The sequence below is a fragment of the Schistocerca cancellata genome, chromosome 3 (assembly GCF_023864275.1).
Source record: "Schistocerca cancellata isolate TAMUIC-IGC-003103 chromosome 3, iqSchCanc2.1, whole genome shotgun sequence".
Taxonomy (NCBI): Eukaryota; Metazoa; Arthropoda; class Insecta; order Orthoptera; family Acrididae; genus Schistocerca; species Schistocerca cancellata.
In genome coordinates this window covers 601,831,581-601,859,301 of record NC_064628.1, presented here as the reverse complement: position 1 = coordinate 601,859,301, position 27,721 = coordinate 601,831,581, and the positions used below count along the sequence as shown (strand labels likewise).

General features: G+C 40.6%; 1 protein-coding gene across 1 annotated transcript in view; it reads right to left on the bottom strand.

Annotated features, from left to right (window-relative positions):
- Window positions 1–4,252: 4,252 nt before the first annotated feature.
- Window positions 4,253–27,721, bottom strand: part of LOC126175497 (uncharacterized) — a 47,374-nt gene continuing 23,905 nt past the window's right edge. Inside the window, exons 4-7 of the mRNA XM_049922319.1 lie at window positions 26,884–27,019; window positions 22,304–22,696; window positions 7,358–7,461; window positions 4,253–7,098 (exon numbers count right to left, since the gene is read on the bottom strand). Of these exons, the coding sequence (XP_049778276.1) occupies window positions 6,060–7,098; window positions 7,358–7,461; window positions 22,304–22,696; window positions 26,884–27,019 (1,672 nt within the window). The 3' untranslated portion in view covers window positions 4,253–6,059. The remainder of the gene's footprint in view (window positions 7,099–7,357; window positions 7,462–22,303; window positions 22,697–26,883; window positions 27,020–27,721) is intronic.

Sequence of the window (27,721 nt, the reverse complement as noted above, 5' to 3'; positions counted from 1 at the left end):
CAACTCTGTGAAGTGTCCATGAAATAATTCGGTGAACATAAGTAGCTAACAGCCTATTGATGTACCTCCAAACAATGATGGAGGAAGTCATCAAAAAGTCAGGGCAAATCTGATGCAGCTTCAATACAAGAATGCCATGAAAAATCATGTTCTCATATGATCTGTTTTTGTTCAAATCGGTTCCAAAGTCGGTAAAGAATTTCTATTGAATGCATATTTCACATTCTTTCATTTCCACTTGAGGTAAGGACTACTACTACTACTACTACTACTGTGTAATTCTATAGGCTCAAAATTATTGTTTAAATGGCAAAAGAAATCTAGAACGAGTTGTGACATAGTTCATGGTGCTTCAAATGACAAACCATGGGGGGCACATGGGAAATATTCTCAAGCCCGCAATTTCCTCTTTGCTGTGATCAATACACACTATAAGTATTGAGTTTAGTACAATTTTTTACTCATGCCAATAACTTGGTACCTCTCAATGGAATGACCAGATTTTTCTCATATGTTTGGATTCGCAAGGCTATCAGATTGCATGTAAGCATTGCATTTTCTGGAAGATAAGGCAATGCCTCTGTAAGAGCCTCAGCTACTTCTTTTCCTCAAGACTCAAAGTGACATAGAATAGTGACATCAGAAGTGTGTTTACATCCCCAAGGTCTTGAGAGGCATGCTTTACCCTACCCTTAGCACTAAGAAACAAGCAGCAGCTGCATGAGCACATGCCTTACTAGCAATAACATGTATTATGCCTACAATGAGCAGTCAAATGAAAATGAGACAGATGAAAAAAATAAACTTTATTATTTCCAAAGCAATCGCCATAACCGTTAATACATTTATCCCATTGTGACGCAAGACAGTCCATGGCTACACAGAAAAATATTTGCACTTGCCCTGTGGAACCATGATTGTAACCAGGCATGCACCTCTTCATCCAAAACAGGTATACGCCCATGGGTGCCATAAATGTGGAAATAGCATGAGGAGAGAATGGGACTGTGCGGAGGATGTGTAATGGCTTCCCAGTATAGCCGAAACAACCTCGGCAATGTGCTGGCAAGGTTCTTTCAACTATGCTGTATACGTTCTTCTGGGAAGCTCTTACACATTCTCCATACAGTCTCAGTCTCTCTCCATGCGACTACCATGTTTTTGGTGTCTTGAAAAAAGACATTCATGGCTGTCGATTTCCTTCAGATGAATAGCTGCCGTCTAGCTACAATCATGGTTGTATAGCAACCGCAAACTTTTTTTCAATGAAGGCAGTGGTCATCTTGTCTCACAGTGGGATAAACGTATTAATGGTTATCATGATTACTATTGAAACAATCAGCAGTTTACTTATGTTTTCCCCACCTCTTCTATTTGACTGCCCCTTATATTTGCCCCTTCAGATACATGTCACTGCTCATCACAGATCTCATCCAAGAATAGACCAATTGAGGATTTACTTTTGTCAGGTGACTTTTAAACATGGGTGAAGTGCTGCCCCATCCTTACAGGTGCTGCTTTAGGGCAAGTTGTAAACTACTTAAGTTCTATCATAATCCTCTGAGTAGGGACAGCAGCATCTGAATGAAGACTGTAATGCTTGTTAAGGCAAATTTGTCACTACAATTAGATAGTTGTGACAATAGTGTTAACATCCAGGAGTGGGTAGATCATGTTAGCCACAAAGCCTTATATGCATTCACACTGAAATTAATGCAGACTAGTTTGGAACAATATGGTAAATGACAGACAAGGAATTGGCACTGCCAACATTCAGACTCCATCCATCTAGCATCATTCAAGCGGTATGGGTCAAAATTTTCAAAAGTATATTAGTTACTATATAAAACTAAAGACTAAACTGCTCCCGATGATCACCTGAAGTATGGGAATCTATGTGGAATATTTCTGGGAGGCTATAAAAACATCCACATCTTAACTGTGATTAAAAATTGGAGCAGATTTCCCTCCAATGGTGGTAGCCCAACCAGTGGTCAAACAGTTTTAAGTTACTAGCACAATAGAACAAAGATACACACCTTATTTTCATTGTGAAACTGTAGACACGAACATATTTGCTTACTCTGAGTTAACTCCCACTTACGGATGGGAAGCAATTCCACGACCCCTGCAAAACCCAGGGAATACTGTAGTAAGCTGTTTCGCAGCTTTGGAGAGTTGCCCTAATACCTGCTGTGGGAAAAGCTTCAAGATAACCAAGTCACTGTCTCGCATGGCTTCTCAAGACCAAAAATCTGTTTAATTACTCTCAGAAGCATGTTAGAAACACATTTAAGACATACCACTCAACACAAATAGTATGTCCGTTCACCATTCAGGGGCTCACTAGACAGAGAGGTTACATTTACTCTTTCCATTATACATTTATTAATTATTAGAATAATTTTTACATTCTGAGATAGAATTCTGACCAGTAATTACTTTCAGATACCAAAATGTGTAGTACAGCCAATTCGCACACTTCCTAACCTTCATTTGCCAAAGAATAACTCTGTACATAAAAACAAAGTAAAGATGCATCTTTATCTTTTACACTCAAGGTGCATTGGTTTCTTGTAGAAGTATGGTTATTTCTCAACAAGTGCTTATTTCTCGACAATTTCTTAATGCTGGATGAATCCAGTACTGCCACAGGCATGATTAACACATGGTTTCTGTTCAGTAAAAATGTTACTTTTTTGTCAGAATACATTTACCAACAGTATCAGTTGAAGACTAAGTTTAAAAAAGTTCGGGACTGTGTTTGGCACTTACTTTATAAATGTCAGTGTATATCACGTATGCTATACAATTCACAATAAGTGGTTTTGATTCACTACACGTAGGTATGTAACACATGCTGGTATGGTTTGGAGGCCAACAATTGTTATGTACCTACGTATATGGTTAGTCTGATGTTGATACCTATATCAGAATACTTTTAATAGTATGTATAGTTGTTAATCGCGTTACTTTTTTTACGTAATCATACATTTTCTGTATAATTAACCCTCGGCCAGTTGAATTTACTTTTGTCAGATTAGTGTTCTTCTTCTTCTATTTGTAACAGATCTGATGATAGAACTAAGCCAGAACTGTGAATTGTATAGCATATGTGACAAATACAGACATTTACAAATATGTAACAACTGACTTGTGAAGGCACACAGCTCTTGCGAAAGATGTGATCATACTGCTCTATCTGATGTCCAACAATTAAGAACATGCATTTTATTAATATATCCATGGCTAAAATGCTTCAACTGAATCATGAACATGAAAGCATTCACTCAAAATCTTAAGCAGTAGAATGAGTTTGGAAACACTTCTTCCATAAAACTGTCAAGTGAAAAACCACTGCATTACCTTGTTCAGATCAAAATAATTGTATTAGTCTGTCCACTGTTCCTGTGGCAACAAAAGATGGGAACAGAAAAATAAACAAAACAATAGTGGCAATTTAATGCATAAAATGTGTCTTGGACTGTATCTTTCTACATCTGCCATCTTCTCTCATTACATTAACTAAGCTCTTCAGCTTTAGCACTTCTTAGTTTAGTCTCTTCTACACTTAACTTGGGTATCATGACCTTCAACCTTAGTGTGACAGTCCTTAACATTTTTATTTCTTTGAAAACAATTCTGCCACGATTAGAATGTTGAGTGTTGGATACTTTATGTACTGAACTACTACTAATGTTGTCCACCCCTGGTAGCTGAGTGGTCAGTGCGACAGACTGTCAATCCTAAGGGCCTCGGTTCAATTCCCGGCTGGGTCGGAGATTTTCTCCACTCAGGGACTGGGTGTTGTGTTGTCCTGATCATCATCATTTCATCCCCATCGACAAGCAAGTCGCCGAAGTGATGTCAAATCGAAAGACTTGCACCAGGCAAGCAGTCTACCCGACGGGAGGCCCTCGTCACACAACATTATTATTATACTGCTCATGTTGATCAAAATTTACATTTTTATACCTATTAATATCATACATACTGCAGTCGTGAAATTAGCAAAGATTTTGGAATTAAAGTCAAACTGTCTTCACAAATTATTGCCAAATGTACAAATGGGAAGAAATAAATATAACAGGTGAGCTACTGATACGAGATACTGTTTTAGCATTAGGTTATCACACAATAACTGAACCATTACGTGTCATACAAAAATGTCTAAGTAAACATCGCTACTGAACAAAAATCGTATCTTTTCATGGGTTAATTCTGAAGTTCCAGTAACACAAAAATAAACTAATTCCAGAAAAAATATAAAACCTCTTTATTTGAACTTACAGTAGTCATAGAGGCAGAAATGAAATATAAACAAATAACTCAAAGTATGAGAGGTGCATTCATTTTTGCAGGACTTTATTTTTAAATAACAGTGTCACGTAAAAAAATACACTTAACACTCATTTTATGGCAGTTATAGACATCACCTGAGAAGTCACAACAATAAAACAAGATCTTGCAACTAAAATATGTACACTGACTCTTCACAACTGCGAAAAAAATAACTTACTCATATCTTCACACACACACACACACACACACACACACACACACAATCTGAAAAAATCTCATCCATCAAGGAAGACAAGCATAGGACTTTTCCAGTTTGATATAACGGTATAATGGCAGTTTTCATTGAACAGCATTTAGAGTTAGACAAAGGGGGAATCATTTTTACAGAGAGTTATTAATAATTTCAATAGAAATCTCAGTAAGTAAAACTTTGTTATGTGCTGTTCACACATTAGTCATTTCTTCCTGCATAAAAAGATCTGCACAAAATACTGTCTAAACAAGAGATGCAAATTATAGGAATTACAGCAGTCATGATTTACCACACTTCAGATAATTACTGAGAAATGAATAGTAATTATTTCAGATTTTTATTTATTTATTTATTTTTTGGAGGGGGGGGGGAGAGGACAGTCTTAGAATAAACAAGTGACTGAATGCGGCAGTTAGGGAATACTCTTGGTTAGTAGTTCTGGGAACCGGCAAATTAACTATAGGAAACCTGTATATCTTTGGTTGCTACATTTTAACTGTCACCAATTACGGGGAGAGAGATTTTGTAATTAATGACTCCAGCATTGGTTAGAAACCTACTAATTCCTAACTACTTCCTTAGTCCACATTAATATTTTGTACCTATGATTTTTGGTAATCCTTAAATGGGGTGCTGTCACTCATCAACAATACACGCAGCAAATTCACAAACTGGAGAAACATGTTTTATCATCACACAGTGCCACTGGTAATTACATACTGCCCACTACTTCAAAAAAAATTCCCATCAACTTTAGTGTGAACTAAAATTCAGAAAGTATTCTACACTTTTTCACAGCTTGCATTAATGGAACAAAGTGTTCTCTGACTAGTGTTTTGTGCAGTTCTCTTACAAGTACTATATGTAATACTGTTATTGTCAAAAATGACAGTACAATCTATGTATAAGTATAAATTTAAGGAACTCAAACCTGTCCCTATAATGTAATAAATCTTTTCCTGAAAGGGAAAAACTGGATGCTGTTCAACACTGAACATTTGAATAACTTACCAAATGATATTTACATTCTATGAACACAATGTTTTTACATGAACACAAATAAACACACTATATAACAAAAAGTAACAGACCAGCTTAACAAACAATTATGTATCAGCGCATACCTCCAGTCCATGGGTTGTCTACAGTATCTTATGACTACTAACTTGTCAATAAATATCTGTTTTTTGTAAACACATTTGTTAAGAGTAGAATCTCTGGAGTTTACAAAACTGTGAAATACAAGGCTCAAAAAAATTATCAAAAGCAATAGCTTCTCATAACATCTGACATCGATATTTACACAATTGACACTTATCTCCCTCCAGTGATGTGAAATGAAAAATTTCAACTTATAAAATCGTTCACATAAAATACAAATTCTGCATCAGTACAGAGCAAAACTTCATTAAAACAGAGCCTGGTCACACTTCTAAATTATCCTAATCTGAGCTACGACAAAGAAGGCAAAAATTGGCTGGGACTAAGAGAAATGAATTATTATCTATGGAACGCCAGTTAAGAAATTTCTATTCATGAATATGAAGAACACAGTGGCTGCAGCATTTAGTAAAAGACTGCTCCCAATTATAAATGACAACCAACAGTTTTCCTTTAGAATATCAATAAGTCCTTTATGTGCATCCATATGCTTTGTACCCTTCTGTGAAGCACAACTTGAATCAGAATCACTTAAAGCAGGTGATGACTGTGGGGAAGCAGATGCAGGGGGTGGGGGTGGTGGTGCAAAATAACAGGGTGGTGCCATTGCATAGCTTCCTAAATGTGGCATTAAGTAAGGTCCACCATAGAAGGGGAAGTACGTTGGTGGAAAATTTGGAGGATAGGCTGGCAGTGAATGTACAGAAAACCGATCAGCATCTCCTGCACAGACAGAACCAGCACGTGAGCCTGGAGGGCTAGCAGCAACTGCAGCTGGTCGGCTACTCAGAGATCCAAATCCAGAGCTGCGACTTGATGATCGTGATAAAGGAGAACCATCATGACCAGCTACAAATGAAGTAGGTGTCTGCCAATACCCTCCTGCTGACCATGGGGATCGTGTCACATTCCTATGAACTCCTAGTCTTGGTGGGCTAAGAAGAGGCCTTGGTCTACTATCATTTGCAGTAAATAATCCAGGGAACTCCTTGACACCATACACACGTGATTCAAATGCCCATCTTTTGCTACGTGGACGTGTTGATGTTCCCAGTGACAGGCTACAAAGGCTGTGATGGAGATCTTGTTCAAAGTATGGATCTGTACTATAACATTTGGCCCTGTTAAAACGATTGTAGGGACCAGAACTGTTGCTGGTATTTGCAAACACATCATTAGGTGATCTTTTGTAATCTCTTCTGGTATCACCAAAATGGAAAATTGTTTCATCACAAATTTTCTTCCCAATATTGATTTCAGGAGAGCACTTGTTGGCAATATGGGAAGAAGCTTTGTTACTTTTCATATTATTTTTTTCATTTAAATTTTCTGATACTCCTTTAGCCTGCTCCTCAGATGCTGTATGCACAGTTGTGTCTAACCTAAAAAAAATGAATGAACATTTACTGAGTATTTCAATTACCAGAACATCAAGTGTCTTAAGAGTACAATACTGTAATACCTGGACATTTCAGCAAACTTAATTCTGCAACAGACTACCAAAATTTACAACACACACACACACACACACACACACACACACACACACGCACACAATAAATAACTCAGATGCACATAAAAACTACAGTGAAATACACATTGTCACAAAATAAAATTATTTATGTTGGATAGATACATCACCTTTTAAAAGAATCACTCTGAATTTTCTTAAGTGTGCTCTTTGATACTGTTGGCATCAAAAAGGGAAGGAGGCTCAAGGTAAGGGTTGCCAGTAATGTCACCACCTAAGGAATAAAAACAAAGTTTTCAGTAACAGAAAATTAAAGAAATATGATAGAAAAAAAAGAGAGGGGTAATAATATGTAACAGACAGGGCAATATAGAACACATGGATACCAGTCTTCCGAAAGAATAAAAGTAACTGCATAAGATATATTGAAAGGTTTAAGAACTAAGTTTTAAATAAAATTTTACACACAAGTCAAAGAAATGAACAAATTAACAAAAGCAGCGAATGACCACATCTAACACGTGTTACTACATAAAGTAATCAAGCTGGACTTTATGGGCAGATGATAAATCTTAAAAAAGAACAGCTTGTGGCAAATTAAACTATCTACCAATCCCATGGATAAAAGTGACAATACGAAGGAGGTTTTGAACAAGCTTTAAAGTTCTTCATACATTAACACTAAATGCAAGCCTACAGAAGTCAGTGGCACATGAAAGCAAGTACTACTGTCAAACAACTTTCTTTCAAGGGCAATGCTCTTATCAAATGTGTTGACTAGGTGCACTTCACAGTCCATTTTATAGATTCAATTTGTCAGTACCTATTATGTATTTCCTATTTTCCAAATTCCTCAGCAACACTCCAACATACCTTGCTGGACTACCACTTCCGAGTGACGACACAGCAGAGAAATAGCGGACTCACAACAAAGGAATTCATCCAGAATTTACTTGACTACATTTGTCAAACTATACAATTAAAATGATTTTCTTCATCTTTTGGTTTAGGCTGTTTCAATAAAGAAGTTAATGTTTCAACTTTATGGCTGACATAAAATTCTGATGAGATTTTTTTAAAAATCAACCAACTCCTTGGTGCCAATATGAGAATATGTATTTTCTCAACTGTGAGTAGAATTGTTCATTTCAAGTCTGACAACAGTTGAGTATAACCAGCACAATTCATGCACTCATTTTCACTGGGACATGTTGGCTGCTGCAACTAACCAGCAGGCAAGTCACTTGTGATGCTATTCACTTATCTTTTGTGCCTGATTAACTTTGTGTTTGATGTAGCCTTTTAAATCTTGTTTACTGACGCTTTGAATTCTAACACACAAAGCTCCAAGAGAACTCAAACTACTATTAAACATATCACATACTTCCATCTGCACATGTTTATCAGATGAAACCAAAGCCATAACCACAACCAACTTGTTACTGTCTTCCACGTAACATTCTGAACACAACCTTTGCCCAGCTGACCCATACTTGCTGAGGTTTTATAGCCAATTTGCCAGAGTTTCATTAATGTATATAAAATTTCTCTAACTGTGATGATTTTTCTTTGAACATGGATCACAGTATGATCTTGGCAAAGATTCAAATCCTGCCACCAAAATGATTTTATCACTAACACACACAGTTATCACTTATTCTCAGGCCAAAACAACTCAAGTTCCTTTTCTTCACGAGGAAAATCACCATTTAGCAGCCTTTTGCTGTAACTATCAGTCAGCAAATCACAACTTGATTCATACAAATTTCCAACACAGAATACTTTGACAGATTGTTTTCATTTGCTGGATCTATCAGGTATTCAAATCACTAGTATTATGTCCCCTACAAAAATAAAATTCAACCACATGTAATTCTTTTGTCTTGTGCAATATAGTTCTAAAAAACCTAAAGAAAATGCCAAATGTTTCATAAATATTCGTAGTTTTTATGTTATTCATGGGACTTAACACATTGGAAAACAGTGCAATAAAAATAAATATACAGTAGAGTTCCATTAATCTGAACTAATTGGGACCGGGCCATGTTCGGATTAGCCAGAACTACAGTCACGAGTTTCTAGAATGAAGTATACCAAGCAGATAAGTAGGTACACCATGGGAACAATGGCTCACTCTCACTCCCTGCCCTTGTGGTTGTGCACTGTTGAGACCTTTCTGGTGTCTGAGGTCAGTGCACTGTCAGTTGGCTCACAAAACACTTAGTTATGTTAGTTATCAGTCACTGGCACGCATAACAGCTGTACTGTATTCGTTCAGGTGCAGTGGCGTACGTATTTTCATCATGAGTAAACTGAGACATACAACGTTAACTCTCAAAGAAAAACTGAATGCTTTGAAGCAGATAGACAATGGTGAGAATGTATCTAAACTGGCAATGGAACTGGGTGTTGGTAAAGCAACCATTTGTGACTGGAAGAAGAACTTAGTGAAGCTTGAACAGTCTTGTGCAACGTCTTCAGGAAAAACACTCGGAAATTCAGCAGACTTTGAAACAGTCCCAGTACAATAAAGTGGATGAAACTCTTTTCCTTCGGTTTATGCAGGAAATAGAAGGGGGAACTCCTTTGAGGGGAGCACTGATCCACAGGTACGCTGTTTACCTGAACAAGTTAATGAATGGTAATGAGTCTTTTAGTGCGAGTACAGGTTGGTTGGACAGATTCAAAAAACGTCATGGAATCCGTCAGCTACCAATTGCTGGAGAAAAGATTTCTTCTGACCGTGATGCAATGAAGGAATACTTACACGAGTTTGCAACTATAAGAGAGGGAAGTTGTAGAATTTTGGAACACGTATTATGTTCGAGTATAATGACTTTTCTGGAGACTAGAAATCTACTCTGGAAGAATCAGCATGGGTTTCGAAAAAAGACGATCGTGTGAAACCCGGCTTGCGCTATTCGTCCACGAGACTCAGAGGGCCATAGACATGGGTTCCCAGGTAGATGCTGTGTTTCTTGACTTCCGCTAGGTGTTCGATACAGTTCCCCACAGTCATTTAATGAACAAAGTAAGAGCATATGGACTATCAGACCAATTGTGTGATTAGATTGAAGAGTTCCTAGATAACAGAACGCAGCAAGTCATTCTCAATGGAGAGAAGTCTTGCGAAGTAAAAGTGATTTCAGGTGTGCCGCAGGGGAGGTCGTAGGACCATTGCTATTCACAATATACATAAATGACCTAGTGGATAACATTGGAAGTTCACCGAGGCTTTTTGTGGATGATACTGTAGTATATCGAGAGGTTGTAATGATGGAAAATTGTACTGAAATGCACGAGGATCTGCAACGAATTGACACTTGGTGCAGGGAATGGCAATTGAATCTCAATGCAGACAAGTGTAATGTGCTGTGAATACATAGAAAGAAAAATCCTTTATCATTTAGCTACAATATAGCAGGTCAGCAACTGGAAGCAGTTAATTCCATAAATTATCTGGGAGTAGGCATTAGGAGTGATTTAAAATGGAATGATCACATAAAGTTGATTGTCGGTAAAGCAGATGCCAGACTGAGATTCATTGGAAGAATACTAAGGAAATGCAATCTGTAAAAAAAGGAAATAGGTTACAGTACACTTGTTCGCCCACTGCTTGAATATTGCTCACCAGTGCGGGATCCGTACCAGATAGGGTTGATAAAGAAGATAGTGAAGATCCAACGGAGAGCAGCGCGCTTCGTTAGAGGATCATTTAGTAATCGCGAAAGCGTTACGGAGATGATTGATAAACTCCAGTGGAAGTCTCTGCGTAAGAGACACTCAGTAGCTCGGTACGGGCTTTTGTTAAAGTTTCGAGAACATACCTTCACCGAGGAGTCAAGCAGTATATTGCTTCCTCCTACATATATCTCGCAAAGAGACCATGAGGATAAAATTAGAGATTAGAGCCCACACAGAGGCATACTGACAATCTTTCTTTCCACGAACAATACGAGCCTGGAATAGAAGAGAGAACCGATAGAGGTACTCAAAGTACCCTCCGCCACACACCGTCAGGTGGCTTGCGGAGTATGGATGTAGATGTAGATATTCTCCCCAACAAATTTAAATGCTGATGAGACTGGCCTTAATTTTAGGATATTGCCAACACAAAGCCTGGTATCAAAAGCAGAAGACCATGCTCCTGGTTTTAAAGTGTTGAAAGATCATGTGACTTTATTAGCGTGCAGCAACGCTTCTGGTACTCACACGCTGCCTTTAATGCTGATCGGCAAATCTGCTAGGCCCAGAGCTTTTAAAAACTGCAACATGAAGTCCCTGCCCATATATTATTGCAACCAGAAAAAAGCATGGATGGATCGTAAGCTGTTCAAAGAACAGTTTCACGGTCAGTTTGTTCTCTCTGTTCGACGGTTTTCTAAGGAAAAATCGTGCAATCCTTTTGATTGATAACGCATCATCTCACTCCAGTGCTGAGGAATTATGTGATGTAGAAATTGTGGCTAAGTTTTTGCCCCTAAATGTTACACCACTCCTACAGCTGATGGATCAGAGTGTACTGCAAACATTAAATGATGATGTTATTCAATTCGCAGCTGACCTTGGAACAGTTTGCAAAGTTCTTAAAGAAATACAGTGCTGGAGGGACAGAACAACGGATGCCAAAGCCAATACTCTCCTTCGATCTTTCTCTAATTGCGAGTTTATTATCACTATTTACAATGAGTGACATTATGAGCAGAACATATCCTGTCAGAAAAATCTTACAAGACCTTAGCTCGGACGTCGCGATGGCAAAAGCAAAATTAGATTCGACTCTGAAGGTGTACGACAGCATGAGAGCTAATGCTGACAGCCACTGTGCTCGTATTGTTGAACAGGCGAAGGCAATTATGGGATAGTTAGACGTGGAGATGAGTGTTCGTCACCTTACAGGCAGACAGAGAGACAGGGAAAACTGATAATAATGATGATGCTACGACATATTGGGAAAGAACTGTTTTTATTCCAACACTGAACCATGTTACGACTGACACGAGAGAACGTTTTGCTGAAGAAAATATTTATCTTTTAAAATTCAACGTACTTTTGCCCTCACAACTACTGTGACATGACAGTAATGATCTGGCACATATATCGAATCAGTGCTTAACTGAACTACCGTTCTTTGAAGAAGAATCACTCTGACTAAAAAGAGACTAATGGGAGAGATTCTTCAATATAATCAAACAAGCAAGAACGCCCTTAATGATCGTGATTCTGTTACGCAAGCATTGTCTGTCTGTCCTAGATCTGACTATCCTACTTTGCACACACAGTACAAAATATTTGCTTGTCTACCTGCATCAACTGCTATAGTAGAAAGAAGTTTTTCAACATTGTGGCGTACGAAGACATGGCTAAGTTTTTTGATAGGGTTTTAGGGCGCAAAACTGCTACGGTCATTAGCGCCCAGTCTGTGACTTAGGAAAAGGTAAAAAAAGCAAAACTGGAAACCAGCAGCAATGCGAACAAAACTCGAAAAATTGGAGAAACTAAAAACAGAAGGAAAGCTTAAAAAATCACTATAGAAGGGAGTTGGTTCTCCCCAAAAAGAGCTTCAAATGACTGACGTCATCTCACTGGCACTAATGAACTCGAGAACGCGATCGGCTGAGCGCGTGTCATCTGCTAAAATGGAAGATATATCAGGCGACAGCTGTAGACGGGCGTGTAAAGGAGTAAAATAGGGGCACTCAAGTAAAAGGTGTCTTACCGTCCACAGCAGAGAGCAGTGGGGACAGAGTGGGGGAGGATCGCCACTTAAAAGATGTCGATGGCTAAAAAGACAGTGCCCTATCCAGAGTCTAGTTAAAATTACCTCCTCCCGACGACACGTTCGGGAGGAAGAGGTCCAAGCGCAAGGAAGGGCTTTCACTTCCCGCAATTTATTATTGGGAAGTGTCGACCAATGTGCATGCCATAAAAAAGCAACACGCCGACATAAAACACTCCGTAGATCAACGAAGGGAATCATGCAAATAGCTGGCTGAAGAAGAGAGACTGCAGCCTTGGCCGCTATATCGGCCGCCTCATTTCCACAGATACCAACATGTCCTGGGATCCAGAGGAATGCCACAGAAATGCCCCCCCCCCCCCCCCCCCCAAATGCAGCAAGTGGAGGCAGTCCTGAATCTGGTGGACCAGAGGGTGGAGAGGGTAGAGAGCTTGGAGTTTGAGGAGAGAGCTGAGAGAATCTGAACAGATAACATACTGTACCCGCTGATGGTGACGGATGTACTGGACAGCCTGGAGAACAGCGTAAAGCTCCGCAGTATAAACCGAACTCTGGCCGGGAAGCCGAAATCGATGTGGGGTGTCACCAACAATATAGGAACTCCCAACACCAAATGACGTTTTTGAGCCGTCAGTGTAAATAAATGTGGCTTCCTTCATTTGTGCACATAGAGCAGCAAATGCCCGACGATAAACAAGTGCAGGGATACCATCCTTGGGAAACTGACAAAGGTCACGGAGCAAGCAGGTTCGGTGACGGAGCCAAGGCGTTGCTGTACCCCAAGTTGCCAAGAAAGTTTTAAGAAAGCAGAACGAAAGAGAATGGAGCAGTTGACGGAAGCGGACTCCCGGTGGTAGTAGGGAGGAAGGGCTGCCTGCATACCCTAAATCCAAGGAGGCGCAAAAAAAATGTCATGGGCCGGATTAACAGGCATGGAAGACAGATGGCTAGCATAACGACTCAGAAGGACAGCTCGCCAATTGGGCAGCAGAGGTTCAGCAGTCTCAGCATAAAGGCTTTCCACAGGGCTGGTGTAAAAAGCTCCAGACACTAAACGTAATCCACGGTGGTGGATAGAGTCGAGACGATGAAGAATAGATAGCTGAGCAGAGGAGTAAACTATGCTTCCATAGTCCAATTTCGAGAACACTAAGGCGCGATAGTGACGGAGAAGGACCACTCGGTCCGCTCCCCGGGAGGTACCATTCAGGACACAGAGTGTTGAGGGATCGCAGACAGCGAGCCGAAAGATAGGAAACGTGGGATGACCAGCACAGTTTTCTGTCAAATGTAAGACCCAAGAATTTAGCGACGTGCCAAAAATTAACACAAACGGTCTTACTGGGAGAAATGCAGAAGCCGGTTTCGATGCTCCAAGAGTGGAGGCGATCGAGACATCCTTGAAGACGTCGTTCAAGAAGGCTGGTCCGTTGAGAGCTGTAGTAGATAGCAAAATCGTCCACGAAGAGGGAGCCTGAGACATCAGGCAGGAGACAATTCATAATTGGAATTATGGCAATGGCAAACAGTACAACACTTAGCACGGAGCCCTGGGGTACCACATTTTCTTGGGAGAAAGTATGGGAGAGAGTAGTGTTCACCTGCACTCTAAATGTGTGCTCTGCCATAAATTCGCGAAGAAAAAGGGGCAGCCGACCTCGAAAGCCCCAAGAGAACAGTGTGCGCTGGATGCCTGTCCTCCAACAGGTATCGTCTGATCTCTCCAGATCAAAAAATATTGCTACTGTTTGACGTTTCCGGAGAAAATTGTTCATGATATAAGTGGAGAGAGCAACAAGATGGTCAACTGCAGAACGATGCTTTCGGAAACCGCATTGGGCAGGTGTTAAAAGACTGTGGGACTCCAGCCACCAAGCTAAACGGCAATTCACCATACACTCCAAAAGTCCCACCTTGCCTTCTTGGTATCACGGATGACGTGACTGCATCCAGGGTGTCTACGTGGACAAGAAAAAAAAATTCCCGGATTTTTCCCAGATATCCCGGTTAAAAACACAATTTCTCCCGGATGAAATTGCGTATAAAATGGGTGAAAATACATCCGGGTTAAGTAACAGTATACTTTCCCTCGGAGCTGTAAAACGTATCAGTCCTTTGAATCGTAAAGGTCTTATACCGGCGGAGGACGTCCCACCACTTTAGGAAACGAAATCCTGGAAAAACAATGCGTTTGGAAAGTTGTTTGATGCGAGACAATTATTTTCGTATTGCGAAAGTATTTACACAAATTCCACAAATTACAGCACGGTAGCTTCCGAAACTCTAAAATAGAGATTGCGTTGAGCGATGCACTTTTGTTAGCCAGTCATAGCTCATGTCACGTGACCTCGCTAGCGAATGACGGCAGTTATTCAGAGCACGAGGCCTATGAGAAAGACAGGCCGCGGCGTGTACGTTACGAAGTTACGCCGAGCTCGCTCAACTCAGCTAAGTGCATTTCTACACCGGTTAACTCGTAAGCATATGTGTATGTACGAACGAGAATTGCATCGTCTATTGGCATCCACTGTTATTAGTCCTACAATGATAGGAAGTCCGTAGGCCTACTAACAGGCTCTAATTTGGCAATTAAAATCGTGCCAAACTGATTATCAGTTGCGTAGAAAAGTCTAAGTGTTCTGGCATGAAGAGACTTGTGACATTGCTCAGTAACACATTATGCACATTTTTTTTGAAGGTCAATTACACTTTTTGGCATCGATTGCATAATTTTTTATCTATGAAAGAACATTAAATATGAAAACTAACCTGAAGCTCGGTCTTTTTTTAGCGTGTGTTACATGTTAAGTCATATCAAATACAAATGTGCCGGTAAAATTTTAAATAGTGGCATAAATGACTTATCTTCTGGGCCCGACATTTTTCAAATAACTGATCCTCAGTGTTACGTTTTGAATGAGAGTTATAAAGCCCTGTGATTTAAGAAATTCACTGCATATTCTCACACGTAACATAAATCATCTTGCATGGAAATTTACTTTGAAAGTAACGCATCTCAAGCCACTATTCGTAATATTTTCTGGTGATCTGTTAGAAATTTAAACAGTTGTGACGTCACGCACATCGAATGCACGTTAGTTGTTACGGACGTACTGCATAATCTTCGACCTAAAGCCTTTGACACTTTTAGGTGTCGGCAAACTGGTCTGTGCATTGTGTAAATTACCCATTTTCTATCCAACTAAACTTTTATTTTGGTGTTATTCTCTGATTTATGTTTCATTGCTGCAGTATTATTCAGCAGTAGTGGACTAAAGTTCTTTGTCAGCGTATCTGATCTTACACGTCAAACCTACATAACGAACTGAAATCTAAAACAATGAAAAATCCCGGAATTCCAAAAAAATTCCCGGGTTTTTCCCGGATGAAAAAATTCCCGGGTTTTTCCCGGATCTCCCGGATGTCCCGGGCCGTATACACCCTGTGCATCGCGCACGGAACTGCTTATAGCGGATACAGTTGGCCAAAGTAGGATGGTGTCTGAAAACGCGAAGAGCACGTCGCTGCTCCCGTATTGCGTCACAGCATGCCTCGTTCCACCAAGGAACTGGGGGGCCGCCAGGGCAATTGGGAGGTGCGAGGTATTGAACGTTCCGCAGCTGTAAGAATAACGTCTGTAATATGAGTGACCTCATCGTCTACATTAGGAAAGTGACGGTCATCGAATGTCGCTAGATACTTCCAGTGTCGCGGGCGCATATATGGCAGTTGTGGCTGCAATCGAAGGACACACGGAAAGTGGTCACTCGAGTGTGTATCAGCAAGGGCGAACCATTCAAAGGGCCGAGCTAGCGGAACAGTACCGACCGCAAGGTCAAAATGAGAGAAATTTGTCATGGAGGCAGACAAAATTGTAGGGTCCCCAGTGTTGAGGCAAACAAGATCCGCTTGGTGGAAGACGTCCATCAATAGAGAGCCACGCGGACATGGATGTGGAGATCCCCAAAGCGGGCGGTGGGCATTGAAGTCCCCAACCAGCAAATAGGGGGGTGGAAGCTGACCAAGAAGATGAAGGAGATCAGCTCGTGCCATTGTTGTGGACGATGGAATGTATACAGTACAAAGAGAGAAGGTGCATCCAGAAAGGGAAAGACAGACAGCGACAGCTTGGAAGGAAGTGTTTAAGGGGATTGAGTGATAATGGAGAGTATCATGGAGAAGAATCACGAGTCCTCCATGTGCTGGAGTGCCTGCAACAGAGGGGAGATCAAATCAGACTGACTGAAAATGGGGGAAAACAAAGTGGTCGTGGGGACGCAGCTTTGTTTCCTGAAGACAGAAGATGACCGGCGAGTAGGATCGTTAGAGGATCGACAATTCATCCCGATTGGCTTGAATGCCGTGGATATTCCAATGGATAATGGACATAGGGTGGACAGAAAATGGAAGAATGTGACCAAGGTTGCCCTCAACTCAACGACTGTACAGAGCTTGCGATCGACAGCATGGAACGGCATTCAGCCGAAGGCAGAAGATCCTGATCCATAGGTTGTTCAGGAGCAGCTCCTGCCACCAGTGATCGGCTGGTTGATCGGCCGCCAGCAGTGCGCACCTTGGCGACACAGAAGACGGCCGAGGGCGGCTACTGCCAAGAGGTGTTTCAGACGAGACACACCATGGCGGAGAAGGACAGGAACTGGGTTTCTTATTAGCCTTCTTGGAAACAGGATGTTTAGATGTAGGACGAAGTTGGGGTACATAAAAATCTTCACGAGTAGGCTCTTTTTGGAAGTCCGGGTGTCTGATTTTGGGGCTCGAGATTTAGCAGAACCCGATGAAGGGTGAGCCATAGAGTGAGCAGGCGAAAGTGGGGAGGTTGAATGGGCGATCTTTGCGCTGGCCGATCTGACGACCGTGGCACTAAAGGTGAGATCACAAGTCTGCATGGCCACCTCCTTTGTTGGCCGAGGAAAGGCAAGGACAGTGCTGTATTTACCTGTCTGAGGCACAGTGGGCTTTCGACTGGCAAATAATTTTTGAGCAGCAAAGGTCGACACCTTTTTCTTCACTCTGATTTCCTGAATGAGCTTTTCGTCTTTAAAAATGGGGGCAATCTCTAGAGGAAGCAGCGTGGTCACCCATACAGTTGATGCAACGAGGGGATGGAGGTGGACAAGCACCCTCATGGGCATCCTTGCCACACGTAACACATTTGGCCGGATTGGAACAGGACTGGCTGGTATGATTGAACCGCTGACACCGATAGCAACGCGTAGGGTTTGGGATGTAAGGGCGAACGGAAATTATCTCATAGCCCGCTTTTATGTTCGATGGGAGTTGAATTCTGTCAAATGTCAAGAAAACTGTACGGGTTGGAACGATCTTCGTGTCAACCCTTTTCATGACTCGATGAACAGCCGTTACTCCCTGGTCAGACAGGTAGTGTTGAATTTCCTCGTCGGACAATCCGTTGAGGGAGTGTGTATAAACGACCGCACATGAGGAATTTAAAGTGCGGTGCGCTTCCACCCGGACAGGGAAGGTGTGTAGCAGTGAAGTACGCAGCAATGTTTGTGCCTGGAGGGCACTGACTGTTTCTAACAACAAGGTGCCATTTCGTAATCTGGAACAAGACTTTATAGGACCTGCAATTGCGTCGACACCTTTCTGAATAATGAAAGGGTTGACCGTGGAGAAGTCGTGACCTTCGTCAGACCGAGAAACAACAAGGAACTGTGGCAACAATGGAAGAACTGTCTGTGACTAAGACTCATTGAACTTACGCTTGTGAGCAGACATAAAAGATGAGGAAACCATTGCAGAAGTATCCCCCATGATTACTGGCGTCTCCGATGGCGCGCTCCTCCCTTGTGGGGGGCCCTCTCTGAGGGTGCTCCCGCCTTAGGTGATTGTTCACACCTCCCGAGAAACGGACAGAGGGACCAATTGGCACTTTCGGAAGGTATCAGCTCAGGTAATCACCCCTCCCTGGGCCTGGCCATTACCAGGGGGTACGTACATGTCCTACCTGTCTACCCGGGATGGGAAATTATGTGTTACCCTGTCACCGGCTACGCATGGAAATACGTGGGTTGACCTTCAGACACGCACAGGGAGGAAAAAAGAGAAAGGGAAAAACAAAGGGAAAGGAAAGAAGAGAGGTCTCACAAACGCCGCAGCAGAGCAAAGGGTGAAGAGAAGAGGTAAGGGAAAGAGAAGGACAAAGGAAGTGCGAAGACTTTTAAGCAGAGAAAGCGAAGAATGTGTTACATTTTTAAGCGTCCGTCTCCAGACGTAGGCACAAAACATACTCCCAGAGGGGGAGAAAGGGAAGGAAAGAAGTGGCGGGGGGGGGGGGGGGGGGGGGGGCGAAGATGGGGTATGGGGAAGGATGCGGAAAAGGAAGGTAAGCAGCCCGGAAAGGAAGGAAGGCCACACTAGCTCGGGGTCCCATGCTCGCTACGCACGTATCCACAAAAGAGTTGTGGACCCCCTGGGGGGGGGGGCTGGCTTAGCTCTGTTGAATGCTCACCCTGACATTGATTGTCCTATTGCAGGAAGGATTGTCCTATTGCCAGGAAGAATAGGCACACAGGATTCATCATTTAAGGAAGAGAACCACAATTGTAACTTTTTTATATCATAGGATGGCACTGACTTGTATATGTGGATAATCAGTTTAATTGAAACTTTCTTAAATTCTGCATGTGACTTGATTACGGTAAAAGTAAAGGTAGCTCAAGATATCTTTAGCACCCCCTCCTGGAGGTTTTTCTGTATCCACCACTGCCCAGAGTTTGGGGGCTGTGTGCTGTCAGGGCTCACTGAGTAACCAACTGACAGCACATAACCGGGTGCAGAGACCATTTGCATTCATTCTCTCATTTTCATTGTTGTGACTTATTTTGTACTCTGCCCTCATGAAACTTAACTCACTATGACCCTGGACTCCAGCTATGCTCTTTGGGACTTCAATATAATGCACGAACTGTACATAAAGTTTCTGTCTTTATTAAACTGCATACTTTCATGTATGCGTTAAGTTACCACAGGAACCCCTAGACCAACTGTCATGGAATCACCCTTTTCTGTGACAGTGAATCAAAATATTAATTATCACCTAAAAATTTCTACAATTCTTTGTTTGTTTGCACATATATGCTTGTAGCCCCAGTAAAAATTAAAATCCTTGCACTTTTGCATGCCAACAGAAGAACCAAAACAAAATAGCACAGTCCTTCAGTAACACGTATCATGCTGTAATTCATTTTGAGCAGTGGCAAAAACAATGGAGCTCTGTAAGGTCAATCCATACATCATCATCTTTAGCCATCTGGATTGGCCTGACAACCATAACATTTCCACTGCTGCCTAAAATTACTGTAAAATATTCAACAGTCTGTGCCATTTCATTTTGTCTCCTCCAGAGATGATACAATACTGTGATGTGGAGATTTCGATGTATACAGGTACTGCAGATAAATGTCTGCAAAAAAATTATCTACGAAACTTTTACTCGAAGGGATAAGTTAAACTTTATGACTACTCCTTAAAAACTGCTGCTGTTTAACTGTATTGTTTTTATTTGTGACAAACCTGTCTTATTTTTAACAAACCTTTGTGGAATATTCTACATACTATCCACTGTAATGACAACATGGCATGTTTGATATAGTCATACTGGAACAGGAAACATAACAACACACAGCATGACAGTTTTAAGTGTTGAAACTGGTCATTAGCAATAAATAGTACTGAATATGAGCTTGACTATTAAAAGTTTCTTCAAAAAATTGGTAGGTTTCATGTTGGGTGAAAAAACACTTAAAAAACCAAACAGAATGACTAAGTACCTTATTTTGAGATAGGTGTGTGTTGTTCTTGTATGCAAAACTTTTTCTGTACCATCAAGGAGGCAGTAAACAGTAAGATCAGTAGGTAATTATGAATAGTCCTTACAGCTGTTATTGTAAATGGGTCTTCCAACAGCAAATTTTAGTTTGATTGGAAGTACATGCCAATACAGTGATGCACTGCATATATGAAAAACACAGCATACATGTGGGGAACATAACCTTACTGATTTACTTGAGAGGCTTCAAAAACTAAATTGCATGTGTTGTCTCAAGCTAAAACTATTACACATGAAGAGTGGCACCTTGTCAGAAGATAGTACATGGTCTGGATCTCCTGCAGTTCTGTTGCAATATGGGTAACACGCACATCTCTGTGTGGAAGTGAAGTAGTGCAGCTTCTGGAAATGAACTGTAAAGTTGATGTATGTGGGACAGTAAGATTATTGTGGGCAGGAAGCCTAAATTGAACACAGATTCACTGTGAAATTCTGGCAGTAAATGGACAAAATGCAGATATCACAACCAACTGTAGCAAAGTTGTGGCAACAATACGACCATGGCTGCGCACACATGCATGATGCTTAAAGAGAAAAAAATCCACCGACACTGACCACGTTCACGTCGACATAATTGACAAATTGAAGGAACAGATTTTCCAGTGATGTGCAAGTTCACACAGCGGTTTTCAAATGGCTCGGTGACCATGGAGCAGATTTCTACCGCCAAGAAACTGAATGGATGGAAAGAATGTTCTGACCATTTTTATAGAAATTTAGAGACTATGTTGAAAAATTGTATCATGTATCTATGTCACTCTGAAGTGTAAGGCAGCATTCATTCAATAAAAATTTCTTGGTTTGCCATAACAACATTTAACTTCCTTTTTAAGTCCCCATATTTCCTGTAGTTTTCATTAGTAAAAGATGTGTGATAAAACTGTGATGCCGAATCTCCTTTTCCTTATATAAAGCCACCACAGAATAAAAAATTTCTGTTAAACCACAATCAAGGGGAAGATGTTTCAGTTAAGTGATATATGAACTGAAATCTCAGACAGATGAAAACCATTTTTTTGTGTATATGTTACATTTAAATTGAGGTTTCATGTTTGTGACGTTTATCCGCATGTTCATATGCACTGTACAGTTGATATAAGAAGATGGAAAGACACTTTTTTCTCAACTGTCAGTAATGTAGTCTCTCAATCATCAAGATTATCAATGTTTTATCTGTTACCATGAATAATCACAGCTATTTCTCAGGATCACTTCAAAACGAAAGGACTTTTGGGTTAAAAATGCTGGCATGTATAACAACTTCTGAAGGTGTCCCCCCTCCCTCCCCAGATTAACCATTCTGTAAGTGATAGGAAGTTCATATTAATATTCAATTTTGCACTGAACATCTCAGAGACCTAATATCAATTTCATCATCTACACTGTCGCTTGCTTTTTTTTCCCTTCATGTTTCATTAAGTTGGATTAAAATGTTTCATAGAGTTGGATTAAACTGACTGCACAAGAATGATGTGTAATTTAAGTATGTGCTACAGGACTCACATGAAGACAGTCAGCATCTTCCATACGAATGTAGTCTTTAAGTGGCAGATGTAAAGCAGCTAAGTACTGCAGAAGTAAGAATGCCCAACCTGCAATACCACAAACATCACGTAGATACCAAGTTTTACCCGCACTCATGGCAGCAATAACTTGGAATAACATCCCTGCCACAACCAGAGTAATGGAGCGATGGCAAAAAATGAGCCATTCCCTTAATGACTCCGATGCTGGCAGAGGGTGAGGCAAGAATGACAATGCCACTAATGATGGCGGTATCTGCAAGTACTCTTCACTTGCTGATGCACTCGCTAGCATAATGATGCAAATACTAGCTGATAGTGCTCGAGCCAGCTGGACAGTAGAACGAGCTGCAGCCAGCAGTCTGCCATACACCTGTTGAACAGAAGTCACATTAAATAATTATCAAGTATAAATTTTCTTCTATAAGTAGATGGAACAATTACTTAGAGCAGACATAAATTAATTTTATCTCGACTGGTCCGTTTACACGCTACTTGGCTGCTTACTGCAGTAAAACACACATTTTAAGATGTAACATTGCTTGGAAAAATGTACAGCTCAATCTAGATTTTTAGTTGGGTTGCAAGACAGCCAAGATATGTGTCACTGATCCTCATTAACACTTTTCCTTGTTATATATCCTAGTCAATCAAATTATTTTATAGGCCAATGAGTCAGCTACTTGCAAAAGAGGCTGAAACACTGGTATTTTATGACATGATATTATCACACACCTGGAAAAGTGTTACAGAAAATGATAATGCCTGTCAAAGTTTACACTCACACATCTCACTGACGACTTTGTTGTAAAACTGTGGAGCATATATTATGCTCACACAAGAGAGCTTCCCTTAAATTGTCCAGCTCCTCTGTAGGAATAAACAGAGTAGGAAAAAATAAGTAACAGGTAACTGTTATATACAGCGTTCTGGGTTTCAACAAGCAACCAGAGCAGAACCGAGAAAGACACCGTGTTTCTTGAATTCTGGAAAACCTTTAATTCATTGCCACATAATAAAAAATATCATTATGGAATATTATAACATGTTTAGAACTGTACTGAAGAGGGTCTGTCAAATTTCAATACATCAACAGTATTACAAAAAGGATAGTTTGTTACCCACCACATAAAGGAGATGTTGGGGGCACACAGGAATAATGAAAAGACTGCTATACATTTTAGCTTTTGGCCTTCTTCTGAAGTAGAAGACGCACGCACGCACAAATGCTACTCTGCCTGACCACTGTGACCGATCACAATGACCACAGACAGTGATTAAGAGTGTGTGTGTGTGTGTGTGTGTGTGTGTGTGTGTGTGTGTGTGTGTGTTTCTACTACAGCAAGTGGCCTTTTGGGTAAAAGCTAAAATGTACAGCAGTCTTTCCATTGTGCCTGTTTGCGACTCACTGTCTCCTCTATGCAGTGAGCAACAACCTATCCTTTTGATAATATTGTTGTTATTCCATCCTCAACTTTCCGTTGTTAGATTTCAGTATGTCATTGCTCATGGAGGTACACTTCCTCAGGCATACTGTTTTTTAGCATACTACAACCAAGTGTGATAGTATCATTACTGTTCACTAATTATAAATAAATGACTTTGCAGATAATGTTTTTATCACATTTTTCTCGTGCAAACCAGTTGCACACAAATAGTACACACTGCTGAAATTGTTCAGGAAATGCAGAAGGACTTGTGGATGACCAATGCTTGACACAGAAACTGGCAAGATACCATTAACTTAATTGAATAGAATGGAATGAATCTAAATAAATAAAATTCCTATACTGCTTGACCACAAAATTATTGGTCACTCATTTAAATTCATAACAATCTAGAATTATTTGATAGGAATGAATTAAAGTGGAATGGCTGTATAGTTATGGGGAAGTCAGATGCCAGACAAATTTACTGAAAGAATCTTAGGGAAAAACATTTTACCCACGAATGATGTCACGAATCCCTCATTCAGACAATCCTTTAGTACTTTTCATTGATTGTTGCTGACCACCAATATTTGCTTCTGTCTAAACTGCTTGTTTGTCATGGAGCATACTGTTCCATGACATTTCCTCCACCCTAGCACAGCAAGTTTGTTTGGGATTCTTATCGCATTGGTTTGTTCCGGCAGTTTTTAATGTTTATTATCAACAATGCACTTTCTAAGTTGCATTAACACAAGATGTGTGGACGATTCAAAGACCCCACCATCAGAGGTTTGTTCAGTCGGCTTGAGATTTTTATTGTCAAAACTGAGAGGCTGTGTGTATGTAAGATTCAAAATATATTCTACCATAATTTAAACATTTGTGGCATAACGCTCATCGAAAGCAGTTTGTTGTCACCAAGTGTTGCATGGTCTTCATCCTAAAGCCTTTGACGCATTTTGTTGTCGACAGGCACTTATGTGTATACGTGTTTTTGTTGTTGTAAATGGCACATTTTCTCTGAGTCTCAAGTTTTATTATGGAGTTTTTTCCTCTTGTTTACATTTTATTGCTGCAGTACTATCCTGCAGTAAAGGACGAAAGTGAAATTCTTTTTAAGAATATCAGTTTTTACCAGTCAAAATTACAAAAACTAAAATGAAAACTAAAACAATAAAAATTTTCCAGAATTCAAAAAATCCTAGTTTTTTTCAGTTTTTTCCAGATGAAAAAATTCCCAGGTTTTTCCCGGATTTCCTGGGGCATATACACCCTGTGAAGCTATGGTTCAAGAGAAGGTTATCAGATTCTTGATAGGTTGCCTTACTGGCTATGGGAACTTTAAGAAATACTTACACACGATAAATATAGAGACAGAAGCCCTTAAAGGCAGGGTATGTGGTGAAGAGGATGGAACTGTGCCACATCTAATCTTCCAAAAAGAAACTTGGGAGGGTGAAAGACACAATATTCAGATCTGTAGAGCCTGAAGAAATCCTGTTTAATGAGGAAATCATAAAGGATGCCCTACTGCTTCTCATGGGTACTGGTTAGCTTTACTAGAATCACAAGGCGTGAAACAGCACAATACACTCAGTTTCGGTTCGAGGAACAATGAGCTAAGACTACTGTTGTTTCTGTCTCCCCCGCATAAATCAAATATAAACATTTTCTTTCTCAGAGATACCACGATGAATGCCGATATTCTTGTGTGTGCGGGAATTTCTCTATCCTAAAAATTCCAATGTGCCGTGCCCACCATACATACTCTGCTACCCTTGTACTCATTTTATGCATGTAAAGCACATCTCACCTATTAAATTAAAAATGGTCCTACAATTCTTCACCTGACAGCTGTGATCAGGAAATCTGCATCTAAGATCATCACAGAATCATTTCTGCTTACTGCTAGGCACTAGCATGGCTTCCACCTCATGCCTAATGCTAGCATTTTTACCAATATGTCAGCTGCATGCAGGAACTGATGATAGGCTCTTAACCTTGGCAGCAGCTGGCATTCATGACATGAGTCATAATTTGCAGCTGACTGCACCTTGTGCACTCAGTTGCCACCAGCAGAATCTCCTCTGTACCTTAGATGAGAACACCGCTGCCTCCCCCCCCCCCCCCCCCTCCCCACCTTCCAATAAAGTAAGAATACAAAGTGGACACTAGACTTCTTTCCCAGCCCAACAATTTCCCTAAGGGAATAATGTAGATGCTCCCAATCACCTACAAACCCATCCTCTGTGCTTGTTCCAAACTTTCAGGATCATCAGCTGCAGAATCAACTGGTTGAAGTTTCTCACGCTCTAGCATGTTTTCAGCAGTGGGCAAAACCTCAGACATAATAAAGGCAAAGGATGACAGCCATTTGGCCATTATCCTCTCACCTTCCGTGAAAAGATTTGCAAGCCCATAACTGTTATCAAAAGGTGCTGTGATATTACAGATTCCATGTGACACTATATGCAACAGAGGTGCTGAAATATTTCTCTCTGTTGTTTAATTCCACTCGAGGCCTGGTACACCCTGAAGCCTGTTCAGCTATGGCCAACACCGCTTCTTTTTCTGGACAGCGGCCAATTCTCCCTGAATCTGTACAGAACAGACGTAGCCCCTATTAACCTTCAACCGAGATTCACCTGTACACACAATGTAACATTAGCCCAAGAAGTCACTAATACGCAATGTTCAGCAATGTTGCTGGGCTGCTTTTGTTTAACACTACATTACTAAGCCACCTCACACAATGCAAATGTACTAAACATATGCAAACACTCAAAAAAGTTGATGCTATTCAACACAGTTCAGTACACAGATACTACTCACTTCTGCACAAAGGTATGCGAGAACAAAGACTAAACAAAATGCTATGTACAAACAGAAACTCTGCTACTGATGGCACGAGTACGCAACTCTGCAGCTGTGACACCTGCATGGATGCATGTAATTAGCTGAAGACCGAAATGCACATCAATGGTCAAGATGAACACATTTTGGCACTGAATTGAATCCCAGCATATTTGCAAAGGAAGTTCTTGTCGTATTCTTAGCAATTCTCTATCGCCTCTGATCTTAACCATTAAAACACAATTTATTTGATATACCATCGTAAATGGTTAGGTACCTGATTTCCTTTGAGATACGAGTTGCACTTTTCTTTCGCCTGCAGCCGGAGAAGCCATGCTTTCTGCCTTGTTAGTGTGTCCTTCAGAACACCTTCACAAGAAGGACATAATGCGTATGCTCTTTCCAGGTGTACTCTGCCAATAACAATGCAACACACAACATATAATAAACATCAAAATGTTAGTTAACTACATATAAGGAATTTGTGTTACTTGGGTAATTTGTATATCACATCTTTTATATTCAACCTGCTAAGATTAGGGTCATCTTGTGTCCCGACTTCTAACCAGGCTTTCTACCACTACATTAACTGTGACAGTTATGTTAAAAATTACATCTCATATAAAATCCAATGTTTAGAAATTACTACGACATAAATAGTACAGAGAAAACATAGTGTCTATCCATTCATGGCAAATACAACAATAATGACTGATTACAGGCATGTTAATTCCAACTATGAGCATTAGTGCATGGAAATGTGAGAAGAGGTGGAAGACACGAATAAAGAGGAACATGATAAAACACCATGAAGATAAGAGAGAAGATAGTAGCATTTGCTTTAGTGTGCCACAGAGGGAAAATTGACCATTTTTGGAGAAATATTACATGTGTGACAGAAGGAAGTGCAGCAGGTTAGCTGGTGGCTACAGGACTAAGCAGCAAGGTCACAAGCCCCCTGTCACAAGAATTTGTAATGTTTGCCAGAAATTTGATCAAGTTACAGAAGAAATGGTAAAACCGAAGCATTACCAGCAATACTGCTGTGGAGCTGAGAAATAGTTATGGGAGTAGAAAGTATTCTAAGGGCTCTCCCAGGGTCCAGGGATGACTGG